Source organism: Gracilinanus agilis, chromosome 3, assembly GCF_016433145.1.
Source record: "Gracilinanus agilis isolate LMUSP501 chromosome 3, AgileGrace, whole genome shotgun sequence".
Taxonomy (NCBI): domain Eukaryota; kingdom Metazoa; phylum Chordata; class Mammalia; order Didelphimorphia; family Didelphidae; genus Gracilinanus; species Gracilinanus agilis.
This window is the reverse complement of record NC_058132.1, coordinates 524,179,797-524,194,373: the sequence shown is the minus strand read 5'-3', so window position 1 is coordinate 524,194,373 and position 14,577 is coordinate 524,179,797. Positions and strand designations below refer to the sequence as shown.

Below are 14,577 nucleotides of genomic sequence, written 5' to 3'. Positions count from 1 at the left end.
TCTTATCTATTTCATGAGTTCCATTCTCACCTCAGTGACTCTTGAACATTTGCACTTAGATGTCTTATAGGAATCCAAAATGTATATTGTCTGAAACAACTAATTTTCTTTTCTACCAAACCCAATCTTCTTTCTAATTTTATCGTAAAATTATTTTAAATTAATAAGCATTTCTTTTCTTTTTCCCTCATCTGCCTCCTCTTCCATAAAAAAACAAAAATAAAAACCTTTAAACAAAAATCCATAATCAAGGAAAACAAATTCCCATATTGACTATATCACAATATGTTTATTGATTTTTGCATCCTAAGTTTATCACTTCTCTCTCAGGAGATTGGTAGAGGGCTTCATCACTGATTCTTTGAATTGTTGATTCATCATTCTGTTGGTTAGAGTTTTAAAATTTTCAAATTGACTTCCCTATTTCTTTTGAGAAGAATAACATCCCTGAAGTCTTTTAGGTTCACAACCTATGAGTCACACTTGATTCTCCCCTCTTCTTTAGTTCCCATCTGCAATTAGCTGTCTACTGGACAGCCCTATTGATTATTCCTCTGCAGCTACCCCTCTATTTCTCAAATCACCTAGCCCCCAAGGTAGTTTTATGTGTGAGTGTCCTTTGACCTGGATTGTTGATTGTGATGACTGACCTCTTAATTGGTCTTCTTTCTGCAATCCATTTTCTACTCATTTGCTAAATTGATATTGCTATAGCACATGTTTGACTATGCTACTCTTCTGCTATAGAAGTGTGAAATTGATTATTGTATGAGTATTGTTTAAGAGTTTTAATCACTGTAACTAATATCTATGGATCTGATTTGAATTTAATTGCATAGTCCTTAGTAATAGAGTTTGTAAGATCTTAGGTACCCAAATCTTAAGGGCTACAAGCTGGTCCTATCTCTTGAAGGAGATAAGGTATGGAATGGTTGACCAGTCAAGCTGGTCAGTACTATGTTTCTTTAGTATTGAGTGATATATGGCATAGGACTTTCCAGAGGATGTTGACCAACTGTTTTCTCTGTTACTGTGGACTCTATAGTCTTTTCTTACCAGTCAGTGTGATGTATAACCCACCCTTTGCTTTTCTTATAGAGAAATCAGTCTTAGACCTCATATAACCACTAGACTGTATCAAAAAAAAAACTGCTCTGAATTTAAGGTGTATCTAATGTCACTGACAAGTCAATCACTTTTATATTGGCAACTGCTGGTCTTGCTAATAAAGAAATTATCTTGGGACTTTTGTGCTTCAGTTTATCTTCAGTAGAGATTTTTATCAGAACAGAATATCAGAATTTTTATCAGAACAGAAATTTCTGTGGCTTCCTCTTAGGATAAAATACTACCTTTTCTGTTTGGCTTTTAAAACCAGTCATTTGGCTGTCTCTTCCAGACTTTTTTTTTCATATTACTCCATTTCAATCACTCTTTCCAATCAAACTGTCCTTCTTGTCCTTCTATATGACATTATACTTTCAATTTTTGTGCTTTTACATAGGTTAGTCTCCAATATCTGGAAATAATCTCCCTTCTTTTGCTAGGTAGAATCCCTCCCAACCTTAGAAATTTAGTTTACGGGCTATTTTCTATTTGAAATTTCTCTTGTTCTCTCCTGTTATTGTTTTTATCCACCCCCAGAAATTATTTTGTATATTTTACATTTAAAATAAATATGTTTTATATTTACTTATCTGTGCATATAGCTGTCCTCTTTAATTCTCTCCTCCCCACCCTATATGTAAACTTCTGAATGGCAAGGACTTTCCTTTTTTACCTAGTACCTAGTACTGTAGTATTTATTAAATAAATGTTTGTTGAATTGTTCATTACTTTATTATTACTATTGAAATGACCTTTAATTGCTCTTCCTGCTTCTTACATATCTCCTTTCCTATATTTCCTACTATGTCATTCCCTTGACTCAAAAACCTTCAGTGTCTCCTTATTGCTTCACAGATAAAATGCAAATTTTTTAGCCTGTAGTTTTAAGTTCCCTAATCTGCCTCTAACCTATCCATACTAGTAGCTTTATTTCACATTATTTTATACGTTCCAGGTTTCAAACAAACTAGCTTCTACTGTTCTTTGAACTTGACATTTCATCTCTTCCCAATTGTTAATATACTTTTTCAACCTAAGATTTCCACATATTTACCCCATTTCACATATTTACCTACTCATGTATATATGGAATCCCTCCCTCCAGCAGAATGTAAGCTTTTTGAGAATAAGGATGCTTGTTTTTGAAACCCTAAGGTTTAGCTTAATGCTTGTCCATAATTATATAGGATTTATTATGGAATAATTGGTTTTATTTAAAAAGTATTGGTATTTCAGTTGTTTTATGTGACTATTATTTTTTCTCTCAGCTTTTGGCTGGGGTTCTCAGACCCATTCTGACAAATTTGCTTTTAAGACCAGTTGTTTTTCTTTCATTTAGTCCTAAATGGAATTTCATCACTGCTTATTTTTATTTAGGTTGGTATTAACTTGCAATCCTTCATAATTTCTTTACATACAGTTTTTTCCACATTAAAAATCAGTTCATCCTATAATGATAACATTTGAAATTTAATAGAAATAGAAATAGAAAATTTAATAGAAAATATAGCTTGAAGTTATAGTGCAATAGGAATTTGCAAATATTTTAGTTAACTGATGATCTTTCTTTACCTTGTATGTTTTCTACCAACTATTTCTTAATGTTCCTTAGTAATGATTTAGAAGTTGGAAAATTCAATGTGAAATTCAGAATCTTATGCCTTTTCATATGAATTACATATAACATTTAAACTATTTTTTAGCAGGGATAACACATTTTTATATACTGATTTCAGACTAAACTTTACTAGCAGTGATTAATTTTTTGGTCATATTTCTTTTGTTATTAGGAATAACTTTATTAAATTCTCTGTTTACTACATGGCTTTTAATTAATCTTAATTTTAAAATTTCCTTCTCATGAAAAAAACAAAAAATGAAATCCAACATATATTTATTTGGTAGATAATTATGTAAATGCTATCATAGGTGATTATGAATTTTACAAAATAAATTATTGCCTTTTGATATAATATAAGACTCAGCCACACCATTTTTCTCGTCGAGTGTTCTTCTTTAAAAAAACCTGTTTTTAAATATATCTTCTTCCTTTTCAAAAATTAGTCCTTTCATCCCTCTTTTACTTGGCAAGACTTCATTCCTTCAAACTGTCACCTTTTCTTTAAATGCAACTCCCTTTTACTAAAATTTTTGATTTTTAATGATCTTTGGACTAGATAATTTCTTTAATGCCTCAGGTCTTCCTAAAAACCCTTTAGTTTATGGGAGTTATATATTTGTATGCATTTCTATTTTTATCCTAGTAATGTAAGATGTATACATTAAATAATTTTACTTGTAAATCTTTGTTAGTATGTCAATTTAGTGGTAAACGAGCCAATATTAGGAGAAAACTGTTATTTATGTTTGTTTACATTTTGAAAATGTATTAGATATGTTTTTACAAATTTACATTATTTATGTTTTATTTTGAATATATTCCATATAAAACATTACTTGACTGAGTACATTTTTTCTAAGTTGATAAAGGCACTTTTTGTATATTTGTAGCACTTTTTTGGACCCAGAGACTAGAAGAGCCATGGGAGAACAAGCAGTTGCTCTTGCCAGAGCAGTGAAATATTCTTCTGCTGGAACGGTGGAATTCCTTGTAGACTCAAAGAAGAATTTTTATTTCTTAGAAATGAATACTAGACTTCAGGTAAGAAAAGCAATCAATTTTAAAAGAAATAACAATCACAAAAGTGGAGATGCAAATATGTATTTTTGTATTCTTGACCAGGAAATTTGCCAGAGGTGAAATTCTTGCCTCTGTGAGTTCCTGTGTACCTAGTCACCATGCTTTGATTGTTTTCTTCCTAAACAATTGAAAACTCTTACTTAACTTCTTAGCTGTGTGTTTATATACCTACAAAAAATTTGACTGATTTACTAATCCAGAATTTTAATATCTAGATGAATCTCTTTAATGAAGACACATTGAGAGACTGTACAACTAATTCCAAGTGTTGTTATTGCTTAATATATTCTTTTCAATTTTGCTTTTAGAATTGTCTTCATTACCTATAGAACTTTTTTTCAGAACATCTTTATGGTAGCATATATTTGTACTAAAGGTTAAATTTGACTTTCAAAAGTACCTGACATTTAGAACCAAGTTTGGTAAACAAGTGATGGAGTAATACTCTTAAAAAATTTTTTTTGGTACCAATTTAACTCTGAAGTAATGAAACTTTTTTCATTAGTAGCCTTAAAACTGGCTCTGAAGATAATTCCACAAATGCATAGTTCACATCCAACATTATTATTTTTTTTTTAGAAAAAATTGTCCTCCCCCCCCCCCCAGAACCTCCCTCCCACGTAGTAGCTGATGCGAATTTCCACTGGTTTCTTCATATGTCATCTATCAAGACTTATTTCTATATTATTGATAGTTGTACTAGGTTTGTTGTTTAGAGTTTACTTCCCAAATCATGTCAGCATCAACCCATGTGTTCAAGCAGTTGTTTTTCTTCTGTGTTTCCACTCCTGTAGTTCTTCCTCTGAATATGGATAGTGTTTTTTCTCATAAATCCCTCAGAACTGTCCTGAGTCATTGCATTGCTGCTAATACAGAAGTCCATTACATTTGATTTTGCCAGTGTATCAGTCTCTGCATACAATGTTCTCCTGGTTCTGCTCCTTTCACTCTGTATCAATTCCTGGAGGTCATTCGAGTTCACATGGAATTCCTCCAGTTTATTATTCCTTTGAGCACAGTAGTATTCCATCACCAAGAGATACCACAGTTTGTTCAACCATTTCCCAATTGATGACCATACCTTCATTTTCCAGTTTTTTGCTACCACAAAGAGCGCAGCTATAGATATTTTTCTTGCCCTTTAATCCAGCCATCCTATTGCTGGGTTTGTACCCTAAAGAGATCATAGGAGAAAAGACGCATATCCAATATTATTGTGACTTTCTAAGATGACTATTTTGAAGGGAAACATACATTTAGTTATACAATTTCTACTCTTATAAAAATAATCCTTTTTCAAAATATTTGTGTGTATGTTTGTTTGTAGAAATATAGGCACCCATTAATGAACATATGCCAGAATTTAAATCAGACATTTTCTTGGTTCTCAGGAATTTCAAGAATGAATTTGAGGAAAATTCTCAGTATTTTCCTGATATTCCAATAGTAATTTTTTAAAAATTGGATTTCTATTTGTGGCTTTTTTGGATATCAATATAATTTGCTGAAATTATGTAAACATTTTAAAAGTATTTCAGAATGTATCTCTCTTAGTTTTCATGTGATTAATTTTAGAAAAACTAATTTTTATAAATCATGTAATACAATAAAATGGTACTTGGAATTTAGCCCTATATCTAAAAATAACAGAAAAAAGCCCCTTCAACATTGAAATAATTGTCATACTCTTTGCTTTAAAATTATGTACATTATTCCTTGTATCTCCCTCATTCAGAGCCTTGAACTAATAGGTTTGATTTTCCCAATCTACAGCCATTTAGAAGGAGTGAGAAAGGATGGAGAGGCTTCTGATGAGATAGCAAAGAAGTGGAAACTGTCATACTGCTATTATCAAAAGAGAAGATAGACAATCTAAAAAGAGATTATGAATATTTTATGTGTGTGTGTGTATCTATATTATATGATTGTAGAATGTCAGTAGCATAATATATAACAGTATAATTATGATTGTTTATTAGCAAGGAGACTCTAGTAATATAAGGTGTACATTATGAACTGATAAGATTTATATGAGAGATAAAGAGATGTTAAGAAGTGTTAGGAAAATATGAATATAATTTATCATATCGGTAACGAAGACAACATTAGTTTTCTTTTTATTTTGATTCTTTTTGGTGTAGGTATAAAGAAAACATTTGTATCATAGAAATGATTTAGTAGTATCTTTTTTGCATATTGAAATTTTTCCAATATACTTGATAGAATTAACTTGTAAATATTTTGTTGCTGAGGGATGGAGTTTCTTTTTTTGGGGAGGGGAGCTCACTTATTTTATTTATTAATTTATTAATATTTAATTTATTATTATATAAAATATATCTTACACCTAATATATATAATATTATATATAATAAACATGAATTTGTTTATTTTTATTGCATTATGTAAGTCTATTTTTTGTTCTTTTATGACAATTATTTTATATATTTTTAAACAGTCATCCATTTAATTTAGTTTATTGTTTTTATTAATATATAATTGGGGCAAATTAGTTTCTAATAATTTTTTTTCTTTCATAGCCATCAATGCATTTATTTCTTTTTGGTATCATTGATTTAGTTTTCAAAAATCAAATTAACCAATGGTTGTCTCTCTATTGAATATTTTAGGTTAAAAAAAAGTCTACTTTTCCTCATTTTACTTATTATTAAAAAAGCTCTTTTTTTGCTTTCAGTTTTATTGATTTCTTTTTTCAAGATTTGTATTTTGGTACTTGAGTGGGTATTTTTATTTCTTGATTGTTTTAATTTTTTATAAAAAGATACTAGTCTACTTTGTTGATCTCTTCTTTCTTTGTAATTAATGAAAATGGTTAGAGCTGGAAAATTTCCTTTAAGGACTACTTTGATTATAACACAAAATTTTTAGTTTATTGTCTCATTGTCATTATATTTAATGAATTTATCAATTAAAATATTATTCTTTCAGAGCTTATCATAGCTTCTTTGCAAGTATAAAGAATACTTCCTTATTCTTTAGGGATTATTTACTCATCTATTAACTTTTGGGTTTCTTAATTGGCCCTTTATGGGATATAGTTTTATTTCAATGACATGTTTAATATTTCTACTTACCTTTATTCTTTTGAAGATTTTTAGTGCTCTAATTCTTAGTTATTATAAAATGCCATGCACTGAAGAGAAATATATATTCTCCTTGTTTGTTTTTAGTAATCTCTGGAAGCCTGTCATGTCTGACTTTTCTAAAATAATATTTGGGTCCTTAACTTATTCTTGTTTAAATATGATTGTGAAATATGTGGATGCTCTGACTGATAGTTGTTGTATATGTGAGATACCAAGATTGAGGGTATCCCACAGTGAGAATAGGCCACCTCAGGCTGAGTGTGCATAACCAACTCTCAGGCAGGTTATAAAACAACTTCAAGGGTTGATTTTCAAACAAAGTCACTTGGAAGGGAGTGATGATATGATGCCCTAATCTAAAGTTTCTAGCTATGCCAACCCCCTTTTTCTAGGACCCTGCAAAGGGGTGCATTCTGGTCTTCTGGCACCCCTTTGCAGGGTCCTAGAAAAAGAATCAAACTCCCTCCTCACCTTATAGAGATCACAAGTGGGAGGAAATTCTCAGCTTTAGGCTTATCCCTTAACAGGAAATCCTAAAAGCCCCCAGCAGTTCTCTGTGTCCTTTCTTATAATGTCCACTCATTCTTAGAACACAGCCTCTGGTTCCAGGGCATGTGGCCAGATCCAGCACCCTGCTCTCTGTGCAAAACCTCTTACCTGTTTGTCTCTTTCCTTATACTATTCTACCCTTTTGCACAGACCAAAATTCATTTTGCCAAAAATGTTTTGGTGTCTGGGCACCAACAAGCTTAATTCCCCTTATCTTATTCCTAACTAATATTCTTACCCCAAACAACAGCCTACACTCATTTATCTTATCCTTTTCTTAACTACCTTAGTCTAAGGAATTAAACTAAGGAAAGGAAAAGGGATAGGGGAAAGGATACAGGAAAGGAAAGGAAAAGGAAAAGAAAAGGCAAAGGAAAAGGGAAAGGGAAAGAAAAGGAAAGGGATTTACAATAAACTGTTACAACGATCAAAACAAAGTGCAAACAGTTGCAAAACAAAACAAGCAAGAAAATTTCTTAATACAAATTCAAACTGCAAAATATAAAAGAATGTAATAAAACTCTGAACATCAAAATGCAAGTATAAAACTTTTTAAAAAACAGTTTTTTAAAAAAATGATGCTAAGCTAATACACAAAACAATTAATCTAAAAATATTATAGCAATGTATATAAATAGAAAAATAGAGAAATTACAGTAAAACACAATGTAGCATAAGCTTTTACAAGCAACACAATCTATCTGACTAAAAATAAACTCATGCAAAATACATTAAAAAAATCTAAGCTGAACAATTTGAAACAAAAATTTCCTATGCTAAATGCTATTGCTATCACATAAAACAAAACTGTCTACATAGAACTTTAAACTATCTTAAGGCTCTAAGTTTTTCAATAATTTAACTATTCAAACAGTTATTTTACACAATCTCTCTCTCTATACCTACATATATGTACAAAAATTTATCTTACATATATACATATATGTACAGATTTGTAAAAACTTTCATTATAGCATCTATGAACATTCCATATATACACATGTATACTTATACACATATATACATGTATTTACATATAGGTACATTCTCTATATTACAATTATGTCATCCTAAACTCTTTTACAAGTTTATATACATATGTTTACAGACCTATTTATTTGTGTATGTAATATGTACTGCATCTCACCACCTTTTAGTAAATCCTAATCTCTACATATTCCTGCATGTTTCCTGATGTTACCTAAGTAGAATATCTCAAATCAGATCTTCTATTCAGGTAAGACCTTATTGAGGTAATGTTTTTAATCTAACCTACTATCCTATCCTATCCTATCCTATCCTATCCTATCCTATCCTATCCTATCCTATCCTATCCAAAGATTCTATAACATGTAGTGAGACATGTATCCTAATTATGTACATGTTGGATGCATATATACTTACCAAACTCTTCAGCTCTCCTCTTCTCATGTTGCCTCTTGATTCTCTTCTGGCTTTCACAGTTCTTGGTAGCTATGTGTAGTGTTGAATACAACTAATTTTGTAAATGTACTATGTTTAATGACACATAATTTCACTGTCTTGTGTTCATCATTCGTCTGTTCCTCTTCTTTGCAGAATCCTTGTACTGTCCTTTCCCTGTCAGCATTAGGTCAGCTGCTTCTGCTTCTGCTGTCATCCTACAGTCTACTTTGCTTCTTTTCCACTCTGGTCTGTTTGAATTCTCTTCTTCCACTGGAATCGTATTCTCCTTTACTGAACTTTTTGCCTATAGACTGCTTGCCTGATGAAATCTCTCAGCTCTCCTCTGTTTAACTGTTTTCTATCTCTTCTTCATCTCCTTCTCTCCCAATTTCTATTTCTTCTTCTCCATTTTCTCTGTCATTTCTGTGTCCTAATTTTATATGTGAGCAATGAATCCATGAATCTTTTTCTAAGATTTTTATTGCTGTAGGTGAAGCTAAAATAATGCTGACAGGATCAACCTGACTTTCTTGTGTGGCAGATGTTTTTGCAAGGTTCTTAACATACCCTGAATCTCCTGGTTTAATATTGTGTAAGGAATAGTCCAGCAGACCAGACTGAACAAACACTCCTATGTCATGAAGCTCTCTTATTCCTTCTTGCAAAGCACTGATGTAGGATACAATCTGCAAATCTCCTCCTAACATTGATGCGTAAGCAGTCTTACATGTTTTTGCTTGCAATGGTGGATGGCCATACAACATTTCAAAAGCTGATACATGTAAATCAGTTCTAGGTCTAATTCTTAGATAGAATAGTGCCAATGGAAGAATGTCTGACCATTTCAGATAAGTCTCTATACAGAGCTTTCCCACCATGGTTTTTATCTCTCTGTTAAACCTCTCCACTTGTCTAGAGTTCTGTGGATGATGTGGCACATGGAATTTTGCTGTTATTCCTAGGTTTTCATACACTTGGTTTAATATTTCATTTGTAAAGTGTGATCCTCAATCTGAGTCTATAGAGCCTGGGATTCCATATCTAGGAATAATCTCCCTTAGCAACATTTTCACTATAAACCCTACTGTGTTTGTTGCAGATGGAAATGCTTCTGGCCACCTTGTTAGTCTATCCACCAATACTAAGCAATACTTGTATTTTCCTGCCTTAGGCATGCTAATATAGTCTACCTGCAAATTTTCAAATGGGCAGTATGCTAAAGGTCTTCCTCTCAATCCTTTCTTTTTAAATACTACCTGATTGAAATTTTGACAGATAGAACAGCTAATATAGACTCTACTTGTAATGGTACTAATTCCTGGTGCAATCCAAGTTCATTTTATGGAATCTACCAATGCCGGAGTGCCAAAGTGTCCTTTGCTATGGATGACATGACATATATGATAGTAAAACTTTTGATAGGATTGGTTTTCCAGTGTTTGACACCCATATTTACTTCTCTATCTAGCTCCAGGGTTTTCCTTCCATGTTTTAATCTCAGAGTTCTGATATGCTTCTTGAAGATCACTCTATGATGGACAGATTCATAACATAGAATGGACCCTTCCTAACAGCAAATTTGGTTGTGACATCGTCCCTATAATTCCCTTTAGACACTGAATCCTTTCCAAAAGAATGACCTCAGCAATGCATTACTGCTATGTGCTTTGGTTTCTGGATAGCTTCTAGCAACTCTGTTATTATTTCTGCATGTGCCACCTGTTTGGCTCCTGCTGTTATATATCCCCAGTTTTTCCAAATAGATCTCATTGCATGGCATATTGAAAACACATATTTTGATTCTCTATAGATATTAGCAATTTTGCCCTCTGCAAGAATGCAGGCTTGCTTCAGTGCTATGAGTTCTGCCCCTTGTGCACTTATATTTTTGGGTAATGATGCATACTACAGAGTCTCAAACTCTATAACTGCTGCAGCTTTCATGTAGTGGATACCATCTTGTATGTAGGAAGAACCATAAGTAAATAAAATTAGGTCAGGGTTTTTGAGAGGGATATCTCTTAAGTCCTGCCTCGGTTGTTCCACTAATTTTACTACTTCACAATCATGAAGTGGATCCCCATTAGTTGGCAAATTGGGTAGTAGTGTTACTGGATTAAAGAGACTACACCTCTTTATCTCTATGCTCTCATTACCCAAAAGAATAATTTCGTACCTAGAAATTCTCTGATCTGAAAAAGCTTGGGTACAAAATTTTCTCATAAGTGATTCTATTTCATGTGCACGATAAACTGTCAAAGGAGACCCCAAAACTAAATCAGCTGATTTTTGCACTAACACTGAAGTGACTGTAGTGCCTCTGAGACAGGGCACTGTTCCAGCTGCTATTGGATCTAACTGACAACTGAAATAGCTAAATGGACGGAAATTCTGTCCCAAAGTCTGTGTTAGTACCCCTGATGCAATCCCTCTGTGCTCATTAACAAAAAACTGAAACAGTTTTGAATAATGTGGGATCCCTAATGTTGGGGCTGACAGGATAGATTCTTTTAGCTTTGCAAATGCTTGCAGATGTTCTGGTTTTGAGCTTTAGAGGTTCCGGTTCTGAAGTTCTTGCTAAATCAGAAAGACACTTAGGTATCTCATACCTATACCCTATACCCAGGGACTCACTGATGGCCGAATACCATTGTCCCAAGAATTGCTCTGAGCTGCTTTTTAGTTTTTGGAGCACTCAGTTTCTGGATATCAGCAATTCTTTTCTGGGTAATATTTCTAGAACCTCCCAATAGTATGAACCCTAAATACTCAACCCTTTGCAATCATCACTGTAGTTTTGCTTTTGAAATTTTATGTTCACATTTATAAAACTCAAATAAATTTGCCAACCCCCAAACAAACTTTTTCATTCAGGGAAGTTAACAGAATGTCTTCCACTAAATGCACTAGCTTGCTCTCCCTGAATTTGATCATTATTATATAAAAGTCTTTATTTAAGATTATTGAAAAGAGATTTGGGCTCTCAGAGAATCCCTGGGGCCACCACCTCCAAGTGAAAAGAAATCCTTCCCATGTGTAAGTAAAAATCTTTTGTAACTCTTCATGAATAGAGATTGAGAAAAAAACTGAACATAAATCTACTAAACTGAAATATCTAACATGATTGGGATTGATGAGATAGGAGTTGCTGAACTAGGCACTACTGGGTGATTCTTTACTATATGGTCATTTACTGCTCTTAAATTCTGGATGAATCAGTAGACTGGTTTGCCATTTTTATCTAGTTTTGGCTTTTTTATTTAAAGGATTGATGTATTTTATTCAGAGTAGCAAGGGATTATTATGCCTTGTTGAATTAAGGATTTGATTATCAGTGTGATTCCATCTATACCCTCTTTACTAAGTTTATATTGTGGTATGCATATTGCAGGTCCACCTTTAGTCCTCACCCTGACTGGTGTTGCTGTCTTTAATAAACCCACATCTGTAGAAGACACAGCCCAAATATCTTTAGGGATGTCATCAGGTATTGGGTAAACTAATCCTATGTCTCCCTTTCCCTCTACTGAATCTAAGAAAAGCATTGGAAAGGCTTTCACTGATTCTTCTGGAAGATGTAATGATATGTCTTCAAAAGATGTGCACCAAATTTTTGCTCTCAGTTTACACAACAAATCTCTACCCATTAGGTTCCTAGGGCAAGAATGCATTAGAAGAAATGCATGATCTACAGAGAGGAGTCTCAAGGATACCATTTTAGACTATAGTTTTGCTATTCTTTGAAGTCTCCTCTTAGACCCAAGCACTTCCATTGACCCAATCACCATGCAGTCTTCAGGAGGTGTTTGTAACACTGATTTGCTAGCTTCTGTATCTATGAACAAATCAAGAATTTTTTTTTCTTCTTCACCCATTCTCTTAATTACCTCATGTTGATTCTCTTGAGTTCTGGGTTTCAGCAGCAAGTTTAAGTCTGGTTTTTCTTGATGAATGTTTGGAAGCCCTTGATTTTATTGAATGACCATACTTTCCCCTGCAATAATATAGTTAGTCTTGCTGGATAGTTGATTCTTGGTTGTAGACCCAGTTCTCTTGCTTTCCGGAATATTATGTTCCATGACTTCCAGTCCTTCAATGTAGATGCAGCCAGATCCTGTATTATCCTAACTGTGGTTCTCTGATATCTGAATGACTTCTTTTTAGCAGCTTGTAGTATTTTTTTCCTTTGTCTGGTAGTTTTTGAATTTGGCTTAATATTCCTGGAAATTGTCAGTTGTGGATTAAATGTAGGAGGTGATCTGTGGATTCTTTCAATTTCCACTTTTCCCTCTTGTTCGAGAATCTCTGGGCAATTTTCTCTGATGATTTCTTGTAAGATGCTATCTAAACTTTTTCTTTTGTCATGATGTTCTGGTAAATCAATAATTTTTAAATTGTCTCTTCTAGGTCTGTTCTCCAGATCTTTGGTTGAATCAATGAGGTGTTTCATATTCTCCTCAAATTTTTCATTTTTTCATTTTGTTTTTTATATTCTTGCTGCCTTGTGAAGTCAGTTGCTCCTAGTTGTTGAGTTTCGTTTTTTAAAGACTGAATTTCATCCCTGGCGTTTTGGTCATCCTTCTCCTTCTGTTCTGGTTTTCTTTGTAGATCATCTTTTGCCTTCTTTGCTTCATTTTCAGGCTAGTCAATTCTGCCTTTTAACACTTTATTTTCTTGTTTTAGTTCATGTATTTCCTTTTTCAAATTGTCTTCAGCCCCTTTTGATTGTTTTTTGAGTTCCTGAAGTTCTTCAGTTAATTGAATTTTAAGTTCTTGAGTTTATTGAATTTTGAGATCTTCGAAAGCCTGTGTCCAGTTCGCTGGAACTACTTCCTCTTCTATTTCTATTTCATTTGTTCTCTTTTTACTTCCTTGAAAGAAGCTGTCAATTGTCCAATTTCTTTTTTTTTTCTGTTGCTTACTCATATTTTTTCCTTTTTTGTTCTGCTCATTTGAGCAGATGTATTTAATAATCTTTGATGAAAGATCTTCTCCCATCTGGTAATGGAGATTTGTAGTTACTTTCTCTGCTCTCTGAAGACTTCCTGTCTGTCCAATTGATGGGATTAATCCTGTATTGATTGGATTAGTCTTACTGCTTAATCTGCCCTGAGGCTAAAACCGAAGGTGCCATCTATCAAGACCTATATCCCTGTTATTGATAGTTGCATTGGTGTGGTCCTTTCAGGTCTACATCTCCAATAATGTCTGCATCAACCCATGTTTTCAAGCAGTTGTTTTTCTTCTGTGTTTCCTCTCCTGTATTTCTTCCTCTGAATATGGATAGTGTTCTTTTCCTTAAATCAATTTACCTATTTAACATCATACCTATCAAACTACCAAAAAACTTCTTTAGTGAATTAGAAAAAATTATAACAAATTTCATTTGGAATAACAAAAGATCAAGAATATCAAGGGAAATAATGAAAAAAAATGTGAAGGAAGGGGGCCTAGCAGTTCCAGATATTAAACTATACTATAAAGTAGCAGTCATCAAAACAATATGGTACTGGCTAAGAGATAGAAGGGAGGATCAGTGGAATAGACTTGGGGTTAATGATGTCAGCAAGACAGTGTATGATAAACCCAAAGAGCCCAACTTTTGGGAAAAAAAATCCATTATTTGACAAAAACTGCTGGGAAATTTGGAAAACAATATGGGAGAGATTAGGTTTAGATTAACATCTC

The 14,577-nt window shown here is 33.0% G+C and overlaps 1 protein-coding gene across 1 annotated transcript in view; it reads left to right on the top strand.

Annotated features, from left to right (window-relative positions):
* PCCA (propionyl-CoA carboxylase subunit alpha) overlaps positions 1-14,577 on the top strand; it is a 618,789-nt gene that overhangs the window by 264,539 nt on the left and 339,673 nt on the right. Inside the window, exon 11 of the mRNA XM_044669343.1 lies at positions 3,619-3,769. Coding sequence (XP_044525278.1) covers positions 3,619-3,769 — 151 coding nt within the window. The remainder of the gene's footprint in view (positions 1-3,618; positions 3,770-14,577) is intronic.